This window comes from Micropterus salmoides, unplaced genomic scaffold (assembly GCF_014851395.1).
Source record: "Micropterus salmoides isolate LMB-PRFRI ecotype aquatic unplaced genomic scaffold, ASM1485139v1 Ms_hic_scaffold_2, whole genome shotgun sequence".
NCBI classification, from domain to species: Eukaryota; Metazoa; Chordata; class Actinopteri; order Centrarchiformes; family Centrarchidae; genus Micropterus; species Micropterus salmoides.
Window position 1 is genome coordinate 10,601,250 of NW_024041150.1, and position 26,798 is coordinate 10,628,047.

The 26,798-nt window shown below is 40.2% G+C and overlaps 2 protein-coding genes across 2 annotated transcripts; one reads left to right on the forward strand and one right to left on the reverse strand.

Moving 5' to 3' along the window:
• Window positions 1-9: 9 nt before the first annotated feature.
• Window positions 10-3,738, forward strand: med11 (mediator complex subunit 11). Its single transcript, XM_038730162.1, has 3 exons — window positions 10-225; window positions 1,526-1,656; window positions 2,034-3,738. Exons 1-3 carry the CDS (start codon window positions 156-158, stop codon window positions 2,208-2,210), a joined length of 378 nt encoding a protein of 125 aa, XP_038586090.1. The 5' UTR covers window positions 10-155; the 3' UTR covers window positions 2,211-3,738.
• A 6-nt stretch (window positions 3,739-3,744) lies between these two features.
• LOC119911316 (arrestin red cell-like) lies at window positions 3,745-22,330 on the reverse strand. The gene is made up of 14 exons (XM_038730160.1): window positions 22,181-22,330; window positions 12,517-12,547; window positions 12,349-12,409; window positions 11,632-11,676; window positions 11,337-11,533; window positions 10,172-10,299; window positions 9,841-9,976; window positions 9,680-9,764; window positions 9,371-9,443; window positions 8,821-8,958; window positions 8,612-8,695; window positions 8,014-8,090; window positions 7,872-7,926; window positions 3,745-6,241 (listed from the first exon to the last, which is right to left on the reverse strand). The coding sequence occupies exons 1-14, from the start codon at window positions 22,201-22,203 to the stop codon at window positions 6,142-6,144; spliced, it is 1,233 nt and encodes a 410-aa protein (XP_038586088.1). The 5' UTR covers window positions 22,204-22,330; the 3' UTR covers window positions 3,745-6,141.
• Between the last annotated feature and the right edge of the window lie 4,468 nt (window positions 22,331-26,798).

The following is a 26,798-nucleotide window of genomic DNA, read 5'->3' on the forward strand; positions in this document are numbered from 1 at the left end:
TGTTGTTGCTCAGCCTTCATGCTGCATGTTGCAGAGCTGGCTCGACAGCTTTAGATGTACTCCGGTCAACACAGATCTGGGGTTTCGGGGCCACCCTGTGTTAGTGAACAGTAGAACCTGCTCTTGGGGACCTGCTGACTGTTTCCTGCCTACTCATGGCTAACGAGCGGCTCAGAGCTCTGGAGGATGTGGAGAAGGAGATAGCGATGATCCTGCAGTGTGCCGGTAAGGACATATTTCACCAAACAGCACAGCTGCTGCACACTTTTGTTTTTGTACTTTCAATTCAGTTTTATTTATATAGCGCAGATTCATAACACAAGTCATCTCATAGCATTCAGGTGTAAACCGGAACGTTACTCTATCTAATAGATTGAAAGAGAGAGAGGAAAGGAAAAACTCCCCTTAACAGGCAGAAACCTCGAGCAGAACCATGAGTCAAAGTGGGCGGCCCTCTGCCTCCACTTGTTGGATAGAGAGAGAGCAGGATGAATACAGTAGTACAATGTAAATTTAAAAAATAGTACAACTTAACTAAAACAGGATTACCAGCTGGGCAAAGCGGCCAATTGCCACGGGCCCCAGACCACCAAGGACCCTATGAGTTCACTGCATGTCAGTTGCTTTTTGGAAATTTGACTTGCATAATAAAGGACAATATGAGCAAAGACATGGCCTACATTATTATGCAATCTTTTGAGTCTTGTAGGGGGGCCCTACTGGAGCCCTGTTGCCAAGGGCCCCAAATAGGTTTACCTGGCCATGGAATTGACTGTTGATAATTATGTATGAAAAACATGTTTCTTAAAGCTGCACTAATCAATATTTTCATATTATCCATGGATCAGTTGAGTCTGTAATGTGAAAGCTAAAGAGACAGATAATCAGGAGTTGGTGGAGACCAAACCTGAGGATATTGGATTTAAATATTGAACTTAGATTCATATGTGTGTGTGTGTGTGTGTGTGTGTGTGTGTGTGTGTGTGTGTACATACAAATATGTAAAATATGTGGAAAGAAACACAACTCCAAATGAATGCTGATGTTTGTCTGTCTGATGAATGTTTATCAGCTGGATATGTAAATAGGCAGCTGTTTCCGAATACGTTCACCATTTTTCTGTTAAAATATTTATTTTATTGCAGAAAAGGGACTGTTAAATTTATTTTTATCATAATAGTTTTGAATGTTCTCCCTCAGATTTGTTACGTGATCCTCTGTTTGGCATCAAGTGTTTGTCCCATTCTGACCATAAAGAAAAGTTTAACCACATAATTAACCATCTGGTTTCTTCAATTTTCACTCAGGAGCAAAAATCAGCCTTTAAACATTTATCATGATAATTATCGAATGATATGAAATGTTTTTATCGTGATAACATTTTTGGCCATATCGCCCAGCCCTAATTGAAGTAATTGTGTGTTATTGTGCAATCTGTGACTCATTGTAAATTCAAAATAATGTTTATGGCCTTGTTAACATGTCTTGTCATGAAACTGATGATGTTGTGTGTTTTCCTTGGCAGGTAACATAGTTCTAGAGCTCTCCAAAGACAAACACAATGCCAGCCTCCTGGACAGACAGCTGGTCCAGTTCCAGAGCTCCGTCAACCGTGTGGAAAGCGAACTGAGCGCCCAGATCCGTTACCTCACACAGGTCAAATACACAATAGTAGTTCTTATATTTATCATATAAAGTAGTCATATTTAGTAGTTTTTAAAGCTAAATATATTTTTATTGCCATGAAAGCTGATAATAACTGGTTTTGACACAATCTGTAACTTCAAACTAAAAATGAGACTGTATGTAATCAAATGGGGAGCACTGTTTTATAATTACATTGTAGGCTTTGGATTTCAGGTTATTTTTTGGTTTTATTTTAGATAATTGAAAGAAATTGCTCAGTACTACTGAAACACATCTCAATCTCAATATAAGCACAGTATTGTCCAATACTACAATAAATGTAGAGTCAAAGTGCATCAAACTGGGAGCAGCAGAATAAAGCAGTAATTCCCCTGTCTCCTCACCAGGTGGCCACTGGTCAACCTCATGAAGGTTCCACTTATTCAGCCAGGAAGGACTGTCAGATGGCACTGAACAGAGCCGAGTATGCCAAGGTCAAACTGGGAGAACTGGGACGAACCTGTGAAGTCATGCTGGAGCAGCAGCAGCAGCAGCAGCAGCAGCAGCAGCAGCAGCAGACATGAGAGCAGAGAGGGAAGCTGGTGGAAGAGTGATAGTGACAGATCTTTCACTCTGACTGCTGATGTGACTGGAACTGCCCCCAATCTCTACTTCTACCTACAGCCTTAAAATATTTTCATTGATCCTTTTTATTGTTATTAAAATAATTGAAATAGCAGAAGAAACGCAAAGACAAACTCAAGAACTTGTAGAGTATGTTGCATTTCTTGGTATATTTTCTTTGGATTTCCATTTTACCTGTTCATGTGCATCAAAAGCCATATGTAGACCTTGTTAAGATACTTCTAATTCAACCTAAAGAACTTTGATACCAAATGATTCAGCATAATCAGCACTTGTCAGGCTCCAGATTCTATCTGAAGCTGTGATCATAAAGGGAGAAACCCAACAGAAGTAAAGCAGAGAGAACCAGTAGAACCTCAGCTGTACATAATATTATTAGTGACAAAAATACATGTCAAGAATTGAGAGTGAACAGAGACTCTTAAGCATTGAGATACCTTTACTTGGTTACTCTGAAATGTGCTGACAGTATCAGTTTTGTCATATTCTGAGCACCTGAGCATTAAGGCATCTAAAAGACCTGCCCATATCTGGCTGTTAGTGTTATATCTTTTGCACTGAGTCACTAGGACAATTGTTAATGCTGATGGAGAACAGTGAAAAGTAACTCTGGGCTGTCGTAATGTGTTTCACAGGCCTGGATGTCCATTTCATTATATCATCTTACAGGAAGAATGTTGAAAACACTTACTCACTGGATGGTATACAACCTTCTTAAAGAGTTAAAAGGCGGTTCTAGGGTGCAACGCAAGAAACAAAACCAAGAAAGGTATTCTGCATTAAGGCAGCACAACACATGTAGGATCAAAGATGGTACAGGATTTCTTCTGTGCCCTCTTTGCCCTGGAATATAGCTTCCAGTGGCTGCACAGTTTATTGCTGGTTTTACATTTGTTTTGACTTTAATAGATAAGACCTTTCTCAGTCAAATATGTAGTATCTGTTGCTTTGCACACTATCTTTAGTTTTTGCCAACATAAGTCACACAGATAATTGCCTTCCATCCAGTGAGTTTCTGTTTTCAATAGTCTTCCTGTAATGAATAATCTGAGTTGCGAGTTGAGTGACTGAAATGTCCATGTTTCATGAAATGGCTTTGATACATGACAGTTCTAGATGAGGGCTGTTGAAAGAAGCCTGAAGTTAAGAGGATGGGGTCGAACAGGAAGATGCTTCACTTTCAGGTCAAGGGCAGTGGGGAGTGAGTGAAGCCAAGCTTGTCCAAATAGGTCAAAGTCTCTTGTGTCTTTAAAACCTCAGTTATATACACCAAACTATGTCTATTGACTCTCAAAATGTAATTATATTTGTGCTGCAAACTTGATGAACCATGCAGCTGACCACAGTTCACTAAACATTGTAATTTCAATTGTCCTGTTTTACATCTGTTCAAGATCACCCTCACTTTGACAGGTAAAACTACTTTTCTTATCTTTTAAGCAACAAAATAAAGACATTTTTAGTCAACACTTGATTATTTGAACATTTTATTTCATTTTAAAATAACGTAGGTGAAGGGACTTTATTGTGACATACACACATGTAGCGCAATTCATTCTCTGCATTTAACCCATTCTTCAAGAGAGCAGTGGGCAGCCACTGTGCAGCGCCCGGGGACCAACTCCAGATCTATATCATTGTCTGATCATTGGCACTGACTGAAGAATATGTTTTTGATGGTGGGGAACCGGAGCACCCGGACGAAACCCACGCAGAATAAAATAAATCCAATTCACGGTAGATCTTGCAATATGTTTACGTAACTATATTTCAAATTTCAATAGATTATAATGATAATAGCTGTAGTATCTTACACTTATACAGCTCATATTTAGAACTCTTTGGGGAAAAATCTGACTCATTCATAATCATCATCATTCATCTTCATTGATACAAAAACACAAGAGCTTAACTCAGGACACAGGAAAGACTTTGTGCCCAGCTGAGACACTGTCTCTTTTTCATTGTAATTAACAGCTCAAGTAAGATGCATAGAGACCAAGAAAAAAGAATACTGTTAAAAAGTCCAGTGAATATGTGGTTGATTGTCTAGCTAGTCAACTTACATGTTAAATTATTTTGACAGAATAACGCATGTATACTGATGGCTCTAGCTAAAAGTTTTTGTATACACACTATGGTCCTACAATGTGTCCCAATTCTATCCTACAGAAGGATTACATGAGAGTATAGCCCTAATGATAAACTGGCAGGCTCTGCATTGGTTACAATTCTTAAATTTAACCAAATGTAAAAAAACAACTACTGTTTGTTAAGCAGCATTTGTAAGTGTTTATTTTTTATTTGCCAGTGAGAACAAACTGCGTATTCAAAATGTGGTCATATATAGGAGTAAATTGTATGCATTTGGGACACAGGCCTTACATACTTACAACTTGTACATACTGGGCATTAGGATTGTGTGTAGATCCAGGAGAGACACGAGGCACTGTGCACCTAGCACGAGAATGTCTCAAATAAGTGAAAATCAGTGTACCCCTTTCACTTTACAATTTTGGACCTGGAAAAGCATACTAACTACACACTAATCATCAGAATACTACTGTATTTTTTGGAGGTGCACTAAAGAAGAGTTGATCTCGCACTGGAAGGCCAAAGCTAGAGTCAAACAACTCCTGGCTGTTCAACAGACATTAAAAATCTGTATGCATGATGGGAATTTGTTTCAGTTAGTTCACCTATTGATATCTGTTCCATCCAACTTGAGATAAGGGAAATATATATTAGCAAAAATAACTACTAAAATAAAATCATTCCTGTTTACAAATTTAACTCTAGCTTTTTCTGATCCAAATATAACCAGAACTGCCGCAATTGTATGCCTCGGCCAACCAGTGAGTTGTAGTTTCCATCTATGTGTCCAGACTCATAGATGCAGTAAATACTTACTTACTTAATACTAGGATTTGAAAAAAGGTAATTATACTACTATATTTATGATATGATACCAGTAAATATACATTGTGGAACTATTCATAGATGTATTGGTTGAAAAGGTACACATAAATTCGATTACTATGTAAAGATGGGTTCTTACAGAGTAGTGCTACCCAAAATGTGTAAATGTATTTTAAGGTCACAATGACCTTTGACCTTTCAGTCAAAAGTGTTACCTATTCAGTGTCCAACCCACTGTGAAATATGGTGACAATCATACCTTCTGTTCCTGAGTTATGGTGTTGAATAATGTAATAAAGTGGAGCGTAGACCACTAAAATCACTTCATTCTGGAGTCAGAGTGGACGTTTGTGCCACTTCCCTCCAGGTATTCCTGAGATACCACGTTCACGTGAATGGGACAGGCGTGAGGTCACAGTGACCTTGACCTTTGACCACCAAACTCAATGAACTCAGTTCATGCTTTAGTTTAAGTGGATGTTTGCACCACATCTGAAAAACAAGAATGGGACGGACAGATAACAGACAACCTGAAAACATACAGCCTCCAGCCACAGCTGTGGCCGGTGCAGTCATAAAAATGCACTCGATTTACTTGAGTATAAAGAGGTGAAGGACAAATCAATAGGAAGCAATAAAAGTTAGGTTCCTCTGTCATAGCTTTTAGCGGTTTCACTGATACCTGAAAACAACAAGTGACCTGTCATTTATGTTATGATAGGTCTATATGTGTAAGACACCAAGCAGCTGATTTTTTGTTGGCTGCTCCTTAAACAACAGACATATACCATAGCCCATACAGAGTAAATGGTACAATCAAAGCATGTGGCAAGATTCCAGAGGTTGTCCTCACACATCTGGCCGTCTGCTCATTTTCTTCTTCTTGGGTTCTTGGTTGAGTGGCTTGTAACCTTTCGCTCAGACAAGTAACTGATGCTGAAGGAGGAGGAGCTAACAGAAGGGTTTGTCCTCATCCTTGTCATCCATCATCCCTGTCAACCGCAGACGAGCAAAATCTTCAAACACAAAGTCATCAGCCTGAGAGGAAGTACTAGAAAGAAAAAGAAAGTCATCACATACCTTGATAAAAAGCAAGATATTCCTACAGAAATTAAGGCAAGTAAGTTTCCGTAAAGACACACGGGAATGCCATTGATAGGTACGTCTGACACATTATAATACGAAACTAAACTCACTATTAACACACCCTATTTTTCCCATGATTATGCTAACGTTACATTGTGAATAACAAATCTGTGTTGAAATCATAGAAATCTTGCTCTCTGTGAGCACACTCACACACACACACACACACACACACACACACACACACACACAGCACAGTCAGCTGTCAGCAGCAGGGGAAGGAAGCTAGAGAAGGGAAGATAACTCCAAGATTACTGAGTTGATGACAATTTGTGTAATACTTGTGTATATAAGTAGTGTATATATTATATATAGAGTACATAGTGACTTTGTTGTTGTTGTTGTTCTGTTGCTGCTCTAGAAACAACATTTAGTCATATCTAAAATATTCAATTTTAATCCTGTTCTTAATGTATCAATATTGTTTTAAAAGCACTGGCTTCCTGTAAAATTCAGAATAGAATTTAAAATCCTTCTGCTCACCTACAAATCTCTTATGGTCAGGCACCATCTTATCTTAAAGAACTCATATTACCTGTGTCCCTGAGCAAGACACTTTGGATAAAAGCGATTAATGTAATGTACCTTACTACCCCACTAATGCACTGTGCTCCCAGAATTCAGGGTTAATTGTGGTTCCTAAAGTCTCCAAAAGTACAATGGGAGCCACTATCAAGCTCCACTCCTGTGAAACCAGTCCCCAGTTTGGGTTCAGGAGGCAGACACCATCTCCACATTTAAGAGTAGGCTTAAGACTTTCCTCTTTGATAAAGCCTCCCCCCATAACCCCCCCAAAATGGTCGAGGCACATGGCCAAGTGACGGTTCTGCTCAAGGTTTCTACCTGCTAAAAGAGAGTTTTTTCATGCCTTTGTCTCCAAGGGCCTGCTTTGTTGGGTCTCAATAACATTAAAAAGAGTACAGTTTAGACCTGCTCTATAGGAAAAGTGCAATGAGATAACTTTGTTATGAATTGGTGCCATATAAATGAATGAATTTAATTATAGTGAAAGCTGCTAAAAATGCAAGCTATTATCATAATAATAATAACAACTGGCAATCAGCGGAATAGCTTAAACCACATTGCCAGCATGCTTGTGTTGTATATTAGTCATTTGACAAATGAGGCACCCACTCATCAAAACATTGCTCCATTGTGCTACTAGTGGTCCAAAAAGCCTTTGTAATTTCACACACTCCTCTGTAATTTATTTAACTGGGTGGACCTCACTGACTACATGGAAGATTCTTATCGGTATTTTTACATTTTTAGAGCTATTCTTGGTAAATCTTGTTTTGTTTAACTCACTACAGAACATGTGTTACCACTAATTTAAAAAAAACCTGGTTCCATTTGCAGCTCTCTAATTCATGACATGTGACATTTCTCTAATCCAGCATGTTGCTAAATGATCGGAGGACGCAAACCACAACCAGCCAATCTGGAGTGTTAAAGTGAAACATTTGGTTTAATCTCATCTTTCTTACACACAAAAACACACACACACACACACACACACACACACACACACTTACTGCATGTCAAACTCTATGAGGTTTGTATCCACAGGAGCATCAGCCTCTGGAGCAACTACAAACAAGAACACATTAAGTAATTCAATTACATTCTAATCCCAGCTTCACCGTGTGTGTGTTTGTGTGTTTGTGTCTGTCTTACTTGACTGTGGTTGGGAGCTGGGCTGGTCTATAGGTTTGGGATGCATCAGGACAAAAGGAAGTTCCACTGCTACATCCCTGTGCGCGCGCACACACACACACACACACACACACACACACACACACATTTAATCCAATACATTCTTCATCCTTGTCAAAACTTGCTGTCTGCATTGCCCCTAATCCAACGACAGTTTGGGTGTTCTGCTAGTAGCAGCTAATAGAAATGAGGAGTGGGCTATAGAGGTCTGGTAAAATAACTTCCACATCCACACATTTATTTTTCATTTCAAACTTGTAGTCTGCAGCCCCAACAAACACTGACACCCCAAGAGGACATGTATCAGACTTCACACAGCTTCTTCTCAAAAGGCTTTGTACAGACACAAGAGGCCAGATTCACAATGAGAGAGATATATAAAACAAAACCATGTGTCAGCTTGATAATTCTGTCTTTTTTGTGTACACAGTGTTTATGCATCTGGCCCCTGGTATACTTAAGCCACCCCTCTTTCTGAACATGGTGAGAGTTATTCTCCACAATCCTCTGTTAATTTCGAGAGACCATTCCTATGGAAAGCCTGATTGGGTTCACCTACCCCCCAAGAGACACCACCAGTTTGACTTTGACTCTGTAGGAAACCATGATGCCCATCATCTCCTTGTTGGTCCCTTCTTTTACTCTGCAGCACACACAGGTCACATGCAAACAGGGATGAGAGAAACACAATGTGAACGTTCGTCAGGATACATATCCATGAGTTTGTGTAATTGTCTGTCAGATGCATATTTATATATGTGTGTGTACATGGTGCTGGAGGCCAGGTTGGTGTCTTCATGCTTCAGCTTTCCATCCAGGGCCAGGCCTCTCTTTTCCCTGTTTATACCCAGCACGGGGGTCAGAGAGTAGACCTGGCAGGAGGTGGAGCTGGGAGAAACCTGGTGGCTGGGGTTGGCGTTGAGGTAGGCGTCAGGGAGAGAGAGAAGCAGAAATGGAAGAAAATATGGGAATGTTAAAGAGTGATCTCTGATCTCAGATCTCTTTCTGTAGCTACATACTGAATGCTAGCATTGAGTTATAAAAACTAAATGAGCAGGAAAGTTTATTTTTGCAAGACAGCCCTAAAAGAAACTAACAAGAAACTGCAGTAGAGAAATGCCTTTCTCTCTCAATATTCTCTCAAATATTCATATCTGTATCTGCCACAAAAAAACTGTTTTGTTCAGACTATGCCAATAATTCTTGTGGATGTACAGCATCACCAGCTTTAATATTTATCTTTATACCCTAGAAAATTCAGTTTCAATGGAATAAAACATGGGTAAAAAGAGGATAACAGTATAGAAAAATAACTCACTCTGCTTCAACCTGGGCAACTGGGCACTTATACTGAGCGGTGGAGAACAGACAAATATCAGCATACTGACGAACTGAAAGGAGGAGAGGAGATATATTTTAAGCACTTCCTTTAGCTCTAATCTGTCTTTCAAGTCAGTTTTGAGTACGATTACTGTAGATGCAAGACGCAGTACTTGACTTTAATAGAAGCACACAATAACCTTAAATTGTTGTCCCAAGTGGTCCAAAATGTCTTTCTGTCATTTATTGATTTGAAGTGATAATAACTGAAACAAGAGTGTGAGTGTTTTAGAGCAGGTGGAGTTACCAGATATCTTCACCCTTTTGACAGTCTTAGAAGAGTTGTTGGTGACATGGACATTGACACTGATGGGCTCACCGTGGTAGTACAGCTAGAGATAAACAGAGACTTAGCAGTGTGTATATCCCAGTCATCAAGTAGCACATCAAAGGGTGTAAGTGTGTTACCTCCTTATCCAATGAGGCCTCTAGGTGTAAAGCTCTATCAGACATCAGGAAGCTGCGACTGGTCTCCATCATCGGCTGTGGACCTGGCTTCTCTGGGGCGTACTGAACTTTCCTGATCACCAGATGCACAGAGTTCCTACATGCACAGCAGGTTCATATACGGTTATACATTCGAAGATGGCGCAAAAGATTAGCTTTTGGCAGCTGGTATCAGAAAATATCATGTCAGGAACTGCTCAGTGTTCTCTAGTGTTCCTTAGAGAACCACCACTGTATGTCTGTCTAGGAGTGTTAGCTAGGTTGTAGCCTCATGTGTCTGAATGTGTTGAACCTTTGATGGATCTTCTCCTCCACAGTCTTGGCACAGAATGCTCGAAGCTCATAGTTCACACCACATGCCTTCCCAGTGTCCTCTGGACCTGGCTGGAGGGTCACTGAGCAAGGCAGGTTCTGGGGGATCTGACACATCCAAACAAACAAACAAAGTGAAATCCAAATTGAAGCTCTAGGTGCATCGTCATGCATAACACTGTAATACTTAACAGTGCACTTACCTTCTCTTATTCATTTTACTTCATGTCACGTCACGTCACTTTATGTGAACTGGGTACGAGGACTGAGGATTTTTAGCGCTTGACTTAATTTTACTTTACTTCGCTTCATAGAATGCAAAGTGGGTAAGAGCAGGTATTAAGACTGTTTCATACCTCAGTACCTTTAAATTCACATCACAGAATGTAACACAGATAACAGTGTGTGCGCTGTTTAGTAATACTATGCACTATAACATCTCTTTCATAATCTCAATCACTACGGCTGATGCAATATGCATCTTTATGCATTACCAACGATTCAATACATTAAAGATACATATGAAGCAACTACCACTGTGGTATGATACGATTCGACACAATTTTATTCAACATAACGTGGTCAATGTGATATGACATGATGCAAAAGAATAAGCAGAAGCTATGCAATTCATAATGGTCCAGAAAGTGTGATTGATGATTTGATTGAAGTCACCTTGCAACAAGGTAAGCATCTGATCTATGCAGTTCTTTTTGACCGCTGTATCTGACAAAAAACAAAATCAAACTGGCCTGGATCTTAAACCAGTCCTTCGTTCCTGCTCTCTGTCTCCAGTTACACTTTTATACCCCCTCACACATTTAACACTTAAACAGTTTTAGGATGTTAGAATCGAGTTTATCCCAAATTGTTACCGGCGCACACTTTCTTAAATCGTTTGCAAATCGGTGAATCTTACCATCCCTAGCACTCATACCAAATCTTAACCACTATACTTCACAGAATGTAAAATAGGTAGGTATGTGTACTGTTAGCTGTAGCACCAATAGCAATTTCTCTAATCTAATCTTTAACATCAGTAGAGTTAATAATGGTCATGTGAGATGAAGGGCTGGGTATGCTTGTCGGTGGTAGTTTCAGGATGAAGCTGAGGCTGAGGCTGTGTTCGTGTTTTGAAGTCTTACAGTGAAGTTGAAGGGGTAGGCACGATGACCCAGCTTCTTCAGCAGCCTCTCCTGCAGGTGGCTCAGAGGCTTCTTTTCCTCCTGCAGAGGAGGAAAGACCTGGACGGTGCTGACATACAGATCTTTACGGAAGGAAAGGCCTAGGACATCCAGGTCCTCCCGACCGTAACAAAACGCACAGGTCAGAGTCACAAACACTGAGGATGGATGAAGAAATTGATTAAATGGGTGGTCAACCGTTCATTCAGTCAGTAAATCAGTCTGCTACTTTGTGTCTGTCTTCAAGTTTTCTTACCTTTTCGACCTTTCAGATACTCTGGGTCTACAAGGAGCATTCCATCTAGAGAATAAACACACGTTGCTTCATCATATAGAACATGATGTTGTCCAATGTTGAACAAATGCAGATCAAAGCATTCTGTGTGTGGTTCTGTATATATGCCAGTCTAAAACTAAAACAGTGTCTTAAAAAAGGAACACTCCTACATTTTGGGGGAAATGTTTACTTTCCACAGTGTGGATAACACTTGCAACCCAATTCAGGGGCTGCATTTCTAAACCATATACATCATAAAGAACAGACAAGCTCCATCTTGTTTCAGGCTCCCTCAAATGCGATTGCGAAATTCAGCCTTCTTTTGCCCAGATTCACACACAGCTTATGTGTCCTTTGCAGCCCTCAGCATTCCATGCTCTATAAGCCACCATGGTGTTGAAGTAAAACACAGCTCTTAATATAAGCTCTAAAATCATGAAACTTGTTAGTTTGAGGGCATCTTACTGACTGTACATTTAGGATTTCCAAATGAAAAAGGGACCTAAACAGAACATGATTTGGATCAGCAGTGCGATAAATTTTATTTGTGCACTGAAAAGTTCTTCTCCCTGTAGTCAATCTCTGTCTGAATTAGACTGTGTTCCTCAAGGATTTTAAATCTTCATCTTAAAAGGTAATTTCTTCTACCTTTGTATCTGTGAGTGTGTGTGTGTGTGTGTGTTTGTTCAGACTCACCTACTGGATCTACGTGGTCTAAGTGATCAACAAAGTCTCGCTTTCCAAGATAAACAGTGAGCTGTAGAAAGAAACAGACAGGCAGAACGAAAAATGGGAGTGATTAGGATAATCCACAGCAGATAAAGAAACAGTGATAAGAGCTGCTCCTCACAAACCAGATCCTACCTTGTCGTTCGGACTCGACTTCTTAAAGACTCTGTAGAAAGAGGGAGAAAGCAAATCTTGTTAAGAGAGGGTGTGTATGTGAAACTCAAATTTGGGATTCGTTTACAAAATCAGTAACCTGAGTTGAAGCATGCTGCAGGAAGTACACACCCTGTCTCAACACCTGTTAGATCTGACACGTGTGTGCACTTTGAGTTACACAAATTTAATGTACTGTTGTGTTTGAAAATGTCCCCAGAAATTATTCAAGCAATGCAAGCACTGAGCTATATACTGTCAGTGTCTTATGTTTGGTCTTTCAGTTCTTAAAGTGGCCTAGTTTGACCCGTCTTTTCTGTATCGTCCCTTTACAGTTTTTCTCAATCGCTTTGGTACGGATCACCCTTTACATTTGCAAAACAGTGAGTGCATTTCTCGAAACAGATCGCACAAACAGAACAGCACAGTGGATTGCCTGCAAAAGCCCTATCAAAATACAAAATAGTGTTTCTCTCAAAAGTAAATATTTATGTCAGTGAAGATGTCAGTTCCTTCAGAATGGCAAGTCCTTGTGTCATTGTTTACGAACAAGATAGTCAAAATGTTTGGCCATGTTTTCAATATAACTGTACTCCGTAAGTGTTTTCTGATGTAAACTCTGGCTAAGGTTTGGATGACAATGCACAAGGCTGCACATTTTCAGTACGGCATTCATCACATTCACCAGTACAAAGTTATAGATTGCAGGAGACAGGACAGGATTCACAGAGCATGTCATTGTGATACAGAAAAGAAAAAGACAGGACTGTTTTACAGCATTGCATAGCACAACTGTAAACAAAACAAAATTAGAAACGTAAGCATAGGATACACCCCTTAAGCAGATGTTCCTGTCTGTCGTGTCACAGATTCTCTTCCGCATCACAACAAATATCTTCATCAATTCAGGACACATTTCCAAAAAAAAAAGCCTAATAGACATGTATAAAATATCTATCTACTGTATACATATAGATATATTCATCTACTGCTGACTGCACTATTCACTGCTCACTGTGTATTGTTACTGTTTACTGTGTATGGTATTGTGGTGTAATTTGTTGTTGTCTATTCTTACTTTGTTTATGGTCCATACTTGTATGCAAACAATGACAATAAAGTTTGACTTCATATAACTTTGATTTTGACAACGTGTCCAACCATTTTACATGTAGATGTTTTGTGGGGGTTAGACTATTCAACACAGACTGCTATAATACATTGTGATCAGCAGGACATAACCAATTGATAATGTAGGAAACAGCAGACAATTGTGCATAATCAGTTGCTTCAATGTGTCAAAGCATTTGCAATTTGTTCAAAATAATGGGAAATTACTTTTATGATGTGCACAAGTGACGAGATGATGTGGAGGTTGAACAATTAGTTTTGGGAATTTCAATTCTGATGCAAGCGACTGAGAAAAACTGTAAAGACATTTTCCATGTGTTAGCATGGCTTGTCATCTACATGCACAATACATAACTGTGCCCAGCCTTGCATATACTGTATATATAAATTAATTATAAATAGAAATGTGTGAACTTTGATTATTTGGAATAAACCTTGAATATATTGAATGAAAGTCTGAATATATGGAATGAAATCTAACGTCATTAATGCGTTCGTGCCATCTTGTGTTTTCAGTGTGAAGTGTAGAACTATGTAATATAAATTTGGAGCAATGAAGAGATTATAAACACATTGGCGAACCATATCCAGTAACATTCTCCCAATTAAGAAATTTATTCTCTTTCGTTGTGGAAGACCAGATGCAGTTCCCGTTAAAAATGCCTCACAGGCAAACCGCCTTCAACCTCACAGGCACCACTTCAGGAAAACCTAAAATCATCAGCCAGAAGATTGAGTCTTTGACATAGTTGGGTGTTCCAACAACAGGACAATGACCCAAACACACATCAAAAGTGGTAAAGGAATGGCTAAATCAGGCTAGAATTAGGGTTTTAACCTTCCCAAAGTCTGGACTTAAACCCCACTGAGAACATGTGGAATGTGCTGAAGAAACAGGTCCGTATCAAAACCAAATCAGTCAAGAAGAGTGGTCAAAGATTCAACCAGAAGCTTGCGGATGGCTACCAAAGGTGTTAACCAAATATTAACATCGCAGTATGCTTATTTTTGACCAAGTAGATTTGGTCACATTTTGAGAAGACCCATAATAAATTCATAAAAGGACATTTATGAATGCTTTTTGTGAGAGTTGTAGTTATTATTGGAAACTCAAAGTGCCATGGCATTTTCTTTAGTGTATGTAAACTTTTGACCGCAGCTGTATGTTGGCCAATACCTAACAAGAAAAGTACACAAATTTGAAAGAAGTGTTTGCAGTAGTTCAGTGTCTCCCTTGCATACACTCACCTAAAGGATTATTAGGAACACCTGTTCAATTTCTCATTAATGCAATTATCTAATCAACCAATCACATGGCAGTTGCTTCAATGCATTTAGGGGTGTGGTCCTGGTCAAGACAATCTCCTGAACTCCAAACTGAATGTCAGAATGGGAAAGAAAGGTGACTTAAGCCATTTTGAGCGTGGCATGGTTGTTGGTGCCAGACGGGCCGGTCTGAGTATTTCACAATCTGCTCAGTTACTGGGATTTTCACGCACAACCATTTCTAGGGTTTACAAAGAATGGTGTGAAAAGGGAAAAACATCCAGTATGCGGCAGTCCTGTGGGCGAAAATGCCTTGTTGATGCTAGAGGTCAGAGGAGAATGGGCCGACTGATTCAAGCTGATAGAAGAGCAACTTTGACTGAAATAACTCGTTACAACCGAGGTATGCAGCAAAGCATTTGTGAAGCCACAACACGCACAACCTTGAGGTGGATGGGCTACAACAGCAGGAGACCCCACCGGGTACATCTCCACTACAAATAGGAAAAAGAGGCTACAATTTGCAAGAGCTCACCAAAATTGGACAGTTGAAGACTAGAAAAATGTTGCCTGGTCTGATGAGTCTCGATTTCTGTTGAGACATTCAGATGGTAGAGTCAGAATTTGGCGTAAACAGAATGAGAACATGGATCCATCATGCCTTGTTACCACTGTGCAGGCTGCTGGTGGTGGTGTAATAGTGTGGGGGATGTTTTCTTGGCACGCTTTAGGCCCCTTAGTGCCAATTGGGCATGGTTTAAATGCCACGGCCTACCTGAGCATTGTTTCTGACCATGTCCATCCCTTTATGGCCACCATGTACCCATCCTCTGATGGCTACTTCCAGCAGCATAATGCACCATGTCACAAAGCTCCAATCATTTCAAATTGGTTTTTTGAACATGACAATGAGTTCACTGTACTAAAACGGCCCCCACAGTCACCAGATGTCAACCCAATAGAGCATCTTTGGGATGTGGTGGAACGCGAGCTTCGTGCCCTGGATGTGCATCCCACAAATCTCCATCAACTGCAAGATGCTATCCATCAATATGGGCCAACATTTCTAAAGAATGCTTTCAGCACCTTGTTGAATCAATGCCACGTAGAATTAAGGCAGTTCTGAAGGCGAAAGGGGGTCAAACACAGTATTAGTATGGTGTTCCTAATAATCCTTTAGGTGAGTGTAGTTTGTCCACCAGAGACAATGACAAGTTGAAATTTAAACTGTAACTGTAATGTCCCACTCTGTATCTTTATCACAATTTTTTAAGAACGTGTTTGATTATGTTATGTGTTTCCAGGTTTTGGGAAATACACCTACATATGTGAAAAAAGATGTATAAAGCCTTTAGTGTCTCCAGAGGTAGCTGGGTAAAGTCTGAAGAACGTCCTCAACTGACCACTTCATTCAGCGTCAGTTGGGGGTGTGGATTACCAGACCTCTGTATCTCCCTCCTCAGCTGCTAATAGTATAACACCCCCCAATGTCCAAATGAACTGTCGGCAGTCAAGGTGCATAATGGGTAATGTCAGCAAAATTCCAGTATTGGTCAGGCTTTAACCTTAACCTTTTGTTTTTTACTTTTAGAGTGGAGATGCTAAAAGGAAAAAAGGAGATTAACATTTAACAAAAGTCCTCAGCTGATATCAAACCAAAGATGGTGCAGTTTTTGTGTTTGTCCTAACCACTAGGCCGCCAGGATGCCCCAGCACCTCTCCCATTTCGATCCTAAAACATGGACAAAGTGCACATTCTAGTCAATTGCATGTGCTAAAAACTAGCATTGTTCACAAACACTGAAGATTTGAGGCCTGCATGTTGGTTAAATGACCAGTACAGGAACAAATATTTGTCCATGTATGCTTCTGTGTTCTAAAGTAAACGGGGAAACTTGGCGTGGTTAATGAGAGTGTTTAGGACAGACAACAAGCTGTGAGTGTAGGAACTCATTACAGTCCAATACACACCAAGGGCAGTTTAAACACGTCATATTTCCTGTCATTCTCACACACTTCAGCAGAAAACCAATCTTGGTGTAAACAAAAAGTGAGCAGCAGTGATGGCTGACAGCACAATGAACTGTAGAAAAGGAAAGTCAGTATAAACTAAATGTGTTCTGGAGTTTCACAGAGTGTCACAGAACTGGATGACATTTTCTCTCATCACTCCCTATATGTGTAACAGAAGAAAGCAGATTAACAATATGGTGTGTGTGTGTGTGTGGCCTGTCAAAGCAGGGAGTGGGGAGTGATGACAGGAGAATGAAGACCGAGACAGGTGAATGCTGGACAGAATGTAAATGTAAATGCTCCGTACTTGTATAGCGCCTTTCTAGTCTTTTCGACCACTCAAAGCGCTTTTACACTACATCTGCATTCACCAGTCACACACATTCATACACTGAGCCTAAGTGCTCAAACGGAAACTAACATTCACACTCACTCATACACTGGCGGAACAGCCACCAGGGGCAATTCGGGGTTCAGTATCTTGCCCAAGGACACTTCGACACGCAACCAGGGGGAGCCAGGGGGAGCCAGGGATTGAACCGCCGACCTTCCAATTCCAAACAGCCAACCCGCTCTACCTCCTGAGCCACAGCCGCCCCGGGTCTTTTGAAACAGCAGCAGTATAAACAGGTGACAGAACAGCTTAAAGGTGAGTAATGAAGCTTTAGTACAACATGGTCAAAAGGGTGTGTTGGATATACTGTAAGTTGCAGTGAGAAAAGTGAGTCATGTGAGGGGACTTGACCTGGCTGCCTGAACTAGGTTGCATGCTTCACTTCAAAAAATAAATGTCATCTGTATAATTACATTACGTGTTTGTGTTGTTTTGCTAAATTTGAGCTTGTGGGAGCATGTAGAGACTGAACAGAGGAGGCTCTGGGAACTAAATGTATTTTTTTACCAATTAGTAGGGCCGGACAATAAAACAATAACAATAATTATCGCAATATTTTTTTTTTCAATAACAATGTAACAAATGTTCAGTAAATATTCAATAAATGTTTGAATTTATTCACTTGAATCATATACAATTTAGGACTTACTTTTTTTATTAAGATGTTTATTTTGTTGAGGAAAAAGGACAGAAGCTTTTACTGAATTTTTCTCATGCATATTTGTTGACTAAGATTTTATCATAGTTTTGAATGTCCTACCTCAGATTTGCGAAGTGATCCACTGTTTGGCATCAAGTGTTGAGCATAAAGAAAAGTTTAAACCACAATTAACCATCAGGTTTCTTCAACTTTCATTCGGGAACAAAAATCCGCCTACTTATCGATATCGAATGATATGAAATTTTATCGTGATAACATTTTTGGCCATATCGTCCAGCCCTACCAATTAGTAAAAAGTTGTCTCTATCTGATAAACAGGATTCGACACAATTTAAAGAAGTTCAACCCAGTTTTCCAGTCTGTGTTTTCCAGTTTGTCTAGGTAATGTACAATGGTTGAATGCAGCACTGAGATTCAATTACACAGGAAGTAAGATGATTTCAAAGTCAATATCTAAATAAAAGACATTTAAAACCTTAACAAGGGCAGGCTCAGTACCATACTGTGGTCGATATCCAGACTGGAAAATATGTTAAAGTATCGACAATGAATCCATTTAGCGTGCTGTTTGCAGAGTCATGTAGTGACAAATAACCACTTTGCAGCAACACTTAGTTCAATGAAACCCTGCTTTCACACTTTCACTCTCTTTGAATATCATAGGTTCCATTATGTTTAATAATTTGATTCATGATTCATGAGATTTATGTTGGATTATTTTGATTTTACTTTAACCAATGCGGCTGAAAAGATTTGATGTAGTGAGTGCAAAATACAGAAACACATACTACCTTTACAGACTAACACTCAACAATATTAGAAAAAGAAGCACGGGAATAAGTGCAGCGGACCTTGAGATGATCACGCCCACAACAACTACTATCCAGGCCTACATGCCTCCGATACACCCGGCGCAACCAATTCAGGAAGAAAGAGATGTGAGCTAGGCTAAGAGCTAAACTAACCCAGCTCTTACCTGAGACCTCTCCTGCCTATAAAGGCGCTATATAAGTGCAGTCAATTTAGCATTTAAGCAGTAAGCTTTAGAGGTGTTAGTTGATGTCAGGCTGGCTGCTTTCCCCTCCTTCCAGTCTTTATGCTAAGCTAGGCTAACCACGTCATCCAGGAATGATTCGGTCCTCATCTGCCTCTACTTGATACAGTTTTGGTATAAGGTTTGATATCAGCTGAGGACTTTTGTTAAATGTTAAACTCCTTTGTTTCTTTTTAGCATCTCACTCTAAAAGTAAAGCACAAAAGTTTTTAGACTTTAGACTTCGAGGTACACACAAACATACACTCAATTCCATTCAATCAGTGATATAATGTAACATCACAGTTATGAAAGATTAAATTAGACTAAAAGCCAGTCAAAAGTGAAGCAGAGAGAAAAGATCAAAGTGTCTGCACTGGAGCTGTACAGCAAGAGGGTGAAGAGTATTCCAGGAAATGTGGCCAGTGTATGCCAGTAATATGTATGCCAGGAATAATTTTGTGACCAAGTGTTGTGATTAATCAGTCAACCTTAAGTCCATGTGTGCGACCACAACAGCACAAAATGAAAACATTACTGTAGAAAAAGACTGTTATAAATATACTGCTGGCCTACAAGCAGAGCTGTTGTCAAGACCATTCAGACCAAGTCAGCTTTACCAAGTTTATGCGCACCGCTGCAGTTTTAAGAATGTCCCTATGCAGGAATGTGCTGCCTTTTAAATTCTGAGGAAAGAAAACAGGGAAAAAGACCAAAGTACACATCCTGATCATCAACAGAAATGTCCTTTACTGTCAACCCTTTCCTGTCAACTCTTTATCCTAAAAGTGAAAGAATCTAATCACAATAAAACCTTTCAGTAAAAGCCCTTCAACTCACAATGTCATTTAAATGTTGGTCACACTCTTAAACTCCACTCTTTACTCCACAGTTTCATAAAACTAACTGCTAAGGGGATATTCAAGTTCAGCAGGTGATTTAAAGTTTGCTTCAAACCAACTTCAACAATAATCACATCCCCATATGAACAGTGAAACAGGATTTACTTGCTATACTAATTCCTCCTGTTCACAGTCTGAGGCCTGAGACTGTTGTGCAGGCCTCAGCAGATGGCACATGAGCTATGAACATGCACAGATGCTGTTATTCTCTACACATTCTCCATTGTGGTATTCTGCGTAACACCAGGAGCGTTCAAACTAAATTTTTGTGAAGAGGCAAGAAGTCAATTGTTAGTGGAAGAACGGCAGAGACTAAACATGGCTGCACACACTCTGCTATACAGCTCCTCAGTGTTGAGGAATGATTGTTGTTTATGGCTATTAAACAGAAAAAAGTGACGCAAGAGGTGAAGGTCTGTCTGTAAGATCATTAAGGCCATTTGACTGTCCCTGTGGTCTCTCAACAAAGGGTGACATCGATGTTCAGCCAGTCTACCTTGAAAAGCCCCACGTGCAGTCGGCACCTAGTCTCAAACGGTGAGAGGTACTCAATGCAAGAGGCGTGACGAGGCCCCTGTCGATGTGGGCTCTAGAGCCAGGGACACTGCGTCAAGCATAAACAAAGCTTTACCACCATGAGAGCATTTTGCTGCATGTGCAGTGGAGTCGCCCCCAGCAGGCTGGGTGAGGGTGTGTGAATATTAGTTCCATTCTGATGTGCACCTTGCATGGTAGCCTCTGCCTGCAAGGTGCTATAATAGTCACTCCATTAACCATAGTGTATGCCTACTGCAAGAGTGCCTGCTGCGTAGCTTTCTGCCTTGGCGGAAATCAAATGTATAGTTAAAAATCTTGGTGACTTGCCAACTACGTTAGTTAACAACTGTTGTAATGATGTTATTAGAAAATGTAATTTGGTCACCTCAAAACCTATTCTGCAGAGGCAAATTAGCTGTATTTAAACATAATAAGGTGGTGGACTGATTATAAGTATTGGATCCAACTCTGTATCGGATGAACCCAATACTGAAGGATTTGAATCAGGATCGGGGCCAAAACAACTTGATTGGGACATCCCTTCTAGAGAGAGACCTTTTAATGTGGTGGAATGATTAGGCTACAGCAAGCAAAACCTCTTTCACTCTAAATGGGCACCTCACTATTGTTTTAAGACAGACTTTAAACATTCTGAAACTTTCTCTGTGATTTAAATATTTATGTCTTTAGAGACCCCTGGTGGTAGCCTAACTATAGGAAGAGTGTCTATCTCCACTTTCTGTCTCACGTGATCATCTTTCTTATAGCTGAGACTACAAACACCGCCACTGACATTTCAAAGGTGAAAGTGCAAGATTATTCAGTTTTACAACAAAATGCACCGCCACAGAGGAACTTTAATACAGGTGTCGTGCCGAATTCTGCCTGCCGAGAACTGCATGCACCTCGCGGCTGGTAAAGCTAATTTATGCTGAGAAAAGAAGTGGATGCAAATCTCGGCAGGTAGACTATTATGCATCCACCTCCCAAGGTCCTTTTCAGACTCTTTGCTGTGCTCACTGATGAAGCGGTATCACCTCATCTTTTAGCTGAATCTCAGTGAATGCTAATTATTAAAATTATAAAACGACTATAAACGTTCAAAAAAATATATACTTCGAATCATTTATCACCATTTATGAACCCCACGAAGGATATTCTAGCGTTTAAAAGCAGTATTTGGAGGTGCATAGCACGGGGCCCCGCCTCGGATGGCTCCACTTCTCCTTCGTGCTCAACACCCCAGTACCTCTGTGTTCTCATATGAGGAAGTTACGCCACACTTCTAAAATGTACATTTTATGCCTTGCCTTGAGTCAGGCGTAACAAATGCATGCATGGCAGGACTAGACTTACATTTTGTGCAGTTTTGGCACCCACTCTTCAATTCGACATCACAACGAATCTATATTTCTTTAAAGAAAACTCAACTCAGTCCTTTGATGACGGCGAGTCATGTGAATCAGTTCAGATTCTGTTTAAATTCTGCCCTGCTGTGAGCTTGTCAGATGTAGTCTCAGCATGGAATAAATAGTCTATTATATAGTTTATTTTGGGAGTTTATTGGCATAGAGGCTACTTTCGGCGACAAAGAGGTTTAAATATTCCCGTTTTTAAAGGAGCTTGAATAGTTCCCTTTTTCTCCTCGAGTGAACGTCTCCGATCTCCATCCTTTACAGCACACATGAACCAGCTGATGATTGTCTTACCTGGTCCCCGCTTTGTCCCCCATCTCCTCGGTCCTGTGGACAGTCGCCGATGTGCTGGTCTGCTGTCTGTGCTGGTCCGGGCTGTTCGCTGTTCTTGCCAACTTTTTGGGATCATTCAGCCTGTTTCCGGAGCTTAGAGACAAAAAAACACGCCCACATCGTCACGCAAACAACTTTAATACTACTATATTAGTAACAGCAGCCTAAATATAAAAAGGTCTGTACAGTACTTCACCACCAGTGGTGGAAGAGCTCTGATCTGAGCGTCCTGTATTTAAATCCTTCTTAAGAAAAAGTGCAGAAGTTGCCTGTTAGCCTCATGCAATAAAATGTCCCCAATAACTGATATATTATTATCTACATTATCAGATCCATCTATGTCCATTGTACTGTTGCAGATGCTTGAATTGGAGCTTTAGCTACTTTATATACTGTGATGTTTCTCAGCCTAGGGGCCCCTCCAAAGGGTCACCAGACACAGTACTCCTGAGGGGATCTTCGATGATTAATGGGAGAGGAAATAACAGAAACACTAAGTTCTGACGCACAAATATAAATAATCAAGTTGGATGAGGTTTAGAGGGGAAATGTTGGAAAATTTCTATTAAATGAAATTCAATCTAGCTTTATTGGCATGAATGTTAAACAACAATATTGCCAAAGCTACAAATAAATTAGGGTTTGCTTGCTGTAATAAATTTCTATTTGGTGGAGCAACTAATAGACATGTGAAACACAGAGCCCAGTGTAGACACTTTTTTTCATAAGGGGCCACTAGCCAAAAAGGCTGTGAATTGAATATCATCAAAACGCTGATTTATTATAATTCCATTCCAAAAGTGAAACTTGGATATTATATTCATTCATTACACACAGACTGTTATATTTCAAATGTTTATTAAATTAGAATATAACTTAAGACCAATACAAAAAAAGGATTTTTAGAAATGTTGGCCAACTGAAAAGAATGAACATGAAAAGTATGAACATGTACAGCACTCAATACTTAGTTGGGGCTCCTTTTGCCTGAATTACTGCAGCGATGCGGCGTGGCATGGAGTCCATCAGTCTGTGGCACTGCTCAGGTGTTATGAGAGCCCAGGTTGCTCTGATAGTGGCCTTCAGCTCTTCTGCATTGTTGGGTATCGCATCTTCCTCATCACAATACCCCATAGATTTTCTATAAAGTTAAGGTCAGGCGAGCTTGCTGGCCAATTAAGAACAGGGATACCATGGTCCTTAAACCAGGTACTGGTAGCTTTGGCACTGTGTGCAGGTGCCAAGTCCTGTTGGTCAGCAGCAGGAAGCATGAAGTGCTCTAAAACTTCCTGGTAGACGGCTGCGTTGACCTTGGACCTCAGAAAACACAGTGGACCAACACCAGCAGATGACATGGCACCCCAAACCATCACTGACTGTGGAAACTTTACACTGGACTTCAAGCAACGTGGATTCTGTGCCTCTCCTCTCTTCCTCCAGACTCTGGGACCTTGATTTCCAAAGGAAATGCAAAATTTACTTTCATCAGAGAACATAACTTTGGACCACTCAGCAGCAGTCCAGTCCTTTTTGTCTTTACCCAGGCGAGACGCTTCTGATGCTGTGTCTTGACACAAGGAATGCGACAGCTGAAACCCATGTCTTGCATACGTCTGTGCGTGGTGGTTCTTGAAGCACTGACTCCAGCTGCAGTCCACTCTTTGTGAATCTCCCCCACATTTTTGAATGGGTTTTGTTTCACAATCCTCTCCAGGGTGCGGTTACCCCTATTGCTTATACACTTTTTTCTACCACATCTTTTCCTTCCCTTCGCCTCTCTATTAATGTGCTTGGACACAGAGCTCTGTGAACAGCCAGCCTCTTTAGCAATGACCTTTTGTGTCTTGCCCTCCTTGGTTAAGGTGTCAACAATCGTCTTTTGGACAGCTGTCAAGTCAGCAGTCTTCCCCATGATTGTGTAGCCTACAGAACTAGACTGAGAGACCATTTAAAGGCCTTTGCAGCTGTTTTGAGTTAATTAGCTGATTAGAGTGCGGCACCAGGTGTCTTCAATATTGAACCTTTTCACAATATTCTAATTTTCAGAGATACTGATTTTGGGGTTTTCATTAGTTGTCAGTTATAATCATCAAAATTAAAAGGAATGAGCACTTGAAATCTATCAGTCTGTGTGGAATGAATGTATACATTATACAAGTTTCACTTTTTGAATGGAATTACTAAAATAACTCAACTTTTTGATGATATTCTAATTATATGACCAGCACCTGTATTGTTGGGGGGTTTCTCTGTAAAATCTAAATTACAACTAGTAACTATATCTGCAAAACAAATGTCTAGTGGTGTAAAAGGTTAAAAATTTTGAATTTCGGGTTCACCTTTATATAAATAAAGACATTTCCACCATAAATTGGTGCACAAAATGTGTCCGGAATGCAGGAAATTGAGTGTTTAATGCTAAAAATCTTATATTTCATCAATGAATATTTCTTTGATGCTAGTCCTGTTCTTGTGACCCTGATATTCTGCATTATCACCTCTCATGGGTTAGGGTTATGTCACTCTGTAACTCTAATCTGAGCCTTTAAATGTGTGACGCCCTTGCTTTAAAGTACTTTCCACCACTACAACATTATATTTTGTTTTATATATATTGCATTGTCTGAGGCCTAGAAAATCAGAAATCATAAAAGTCCACTGGTCAAAAATATGTTTAGTTTGCACGAGAAAAATTAGTTCTCTTTGATAAATGGTGTGCTGCAAATGAAGTAAAGGACTATTGTGAATCCCTTCATCAGTTCATGTTATTGTCAAATTACAAGTATGCTTTACCAAAGAAAATAATAATATTCTTAAATGAGCAAAAGGTTACCTCACTGACTAAAGCAACCGTCATGGCCAAACTCACTGGCCATGTTTCGTCATAAGAAGGGTCACCTTATTGCCGATTGTCTGTGAAGGTTTTCAGTCATCCAGGTCATAGTTATAAGGAAGGGACACTTTGATAGACGTGTTGCAGAGGGAATTGAACATGGATCTCCCACATCAGGGGTATGGGTCGTATCCACTGCAGCATTGCTACCCCATGCCTTCTGACATCTTTCCTCCTTGTGTGGTAAGAGCCCAGTTAAAGAAACATGGTCCTGACTTGTTGGACTCTTTTCTGGTTACAGAGAACTTTCCCAATGCAGTTGAGATGACCCAAAGGTCTTGTGCGTTGGTCCCTTATAGTTCAAGACTACAACCTTTAAATCATTCATTAGAAACGGTCTACGAATGTACTTGCTGATGTTTTGTCAGGTGCTGTGTAGGGGTGGGGGGGGGAATCTAAATTAGATGCATCTGGATGCAGATGTAGTGTTTCTGAATCAATTTACATATTTTCTGATTGATTTTCAAAATGTTAATTGATAACGTAATGTTGACGGAACGCAACAGACAGCCTTTGGCGTGAGACCAGTGTTCCCCTACAGAGACCAGTGTTCCCCTACAGAGACCAGTGTTCCCCTACAGAGACCAGTGTTCCCCTACAGAGACCAGTGTTCCCCTATTTTCTGTGCACAGCTGCTGCTGAATGAATGGCCACACTGCTAAAATTTATTAATATCAATGCGCTAATGATTTTCACTCGCACACTAGAGAGTATAATAAAACACTTTCTGTAAAAATTGTATCCGATTTGGTGGATGGTGATCTTTGACCTCTATCAAGCCCTATCAATTAAATCTCTCAAAATGAGTTTTATGAGTTTTATAGTCAATTTCACGTTCTCTTCTCAACGTGTACTGACTGCGCTGTGAAGTGAGCAATAGAGGGCACCCTTAGCCCTTCCCTCTGTCACAGACAGACAGACAGACAGACAGACACAAAGCATATATTACTGATTGAGAAGGAAAAAGAGAGGATGTGTTGTTTAAATGATGAAACTGTTGCAAATCTTGGACTTCATCTAACTCTGTCCTCAGGCCTATAAAATGCTGCATTGGTAAATGTTTGATACAGCCCACATCAGCATCTGATCCCACTCTCCCTCTGTCTCACACAGACAACCAAAATATAAGTTAAATAAGGCTTTATTAGTCGTTTTATAAAAGGTCTGTCAAATAGACTCAGTTTCTCCACCACTGTCTTGTTGTATTTGCTGACAGCGGAGTGAATTGAGGAAATGAAGCCAGCCACCCTACCTCACTCTCCCTCCCTCTCTATCACACCGAGACACACACTAACCATGTAATGGCTTGATTGCGTTTTGTAAATGTTCAATGTAAAGTAAATACCAGCTTCCCTTCCCTTCGCTAGCAAGTCAGTGAGAACGGACAGCGATGCCTTACAGCTCTGATGTGTCTGCCACACCGGCTTCATTGTGTGCACTGATCTTCACACCCGATGTGAGGCGTGCCTCGGCCCTGAGCATGCCGGTTTGAATCAGAATCAGAAGCTGTGGTTTGATGCAACTCCCCTCAATGTACAGTCAGTGAAGATAAAGATAAAAAAACTCACAAGGGTAATAATAAAGAATCAACAGAAATTCACATAAACAGTTAAAATCTGGAAAGTATAGCATAGTCCATGTATCAAATATTGTGCAATATTTAGGTGTGCTGATTCTAGATAGAGT

Coding starts and splice junctions, on each gene's coding strand:
- med11 (XM_038730162.1), top strand. CDS start 156: ATGGCTAACGAGCGGCTCAGAGCTCTGGAGGATGTGGAGAAGGAGATA. Junction 226..1,525: donor GATGATCCTGCAGTGTGCCG/GTAAGGACATAT, acceptor TTTCCTTGGCAG/GTAACATAGTTCTAGAGCTC. Junction 1,657..2,033: donor AGATCCGTTACCTCACACAG/GTCAAATACACA, acceptor TCTCCTCACCAG/GTGGCCACTGGTCAACCTCA.
- LOC119911316 (XM_038730160.1), bottom strand. CDS start 22,203: ATGGGGGACAAAGCGGGGACCAG. Junction 9,444..9,679: donor CAAAAGGGTGAAGATATCTG/GTAACTCCACCT, acceptor TCCTCCTTTCAG/TTCGTCAGTATGCTGATATT. Junction 7,927..8,013: donor CAGCTCCCAACCACAGTCAA/GTAAGACAGACA, acceptor TCTTGTTTGTAG/TTGCTCCAGAGGCTGATGCT.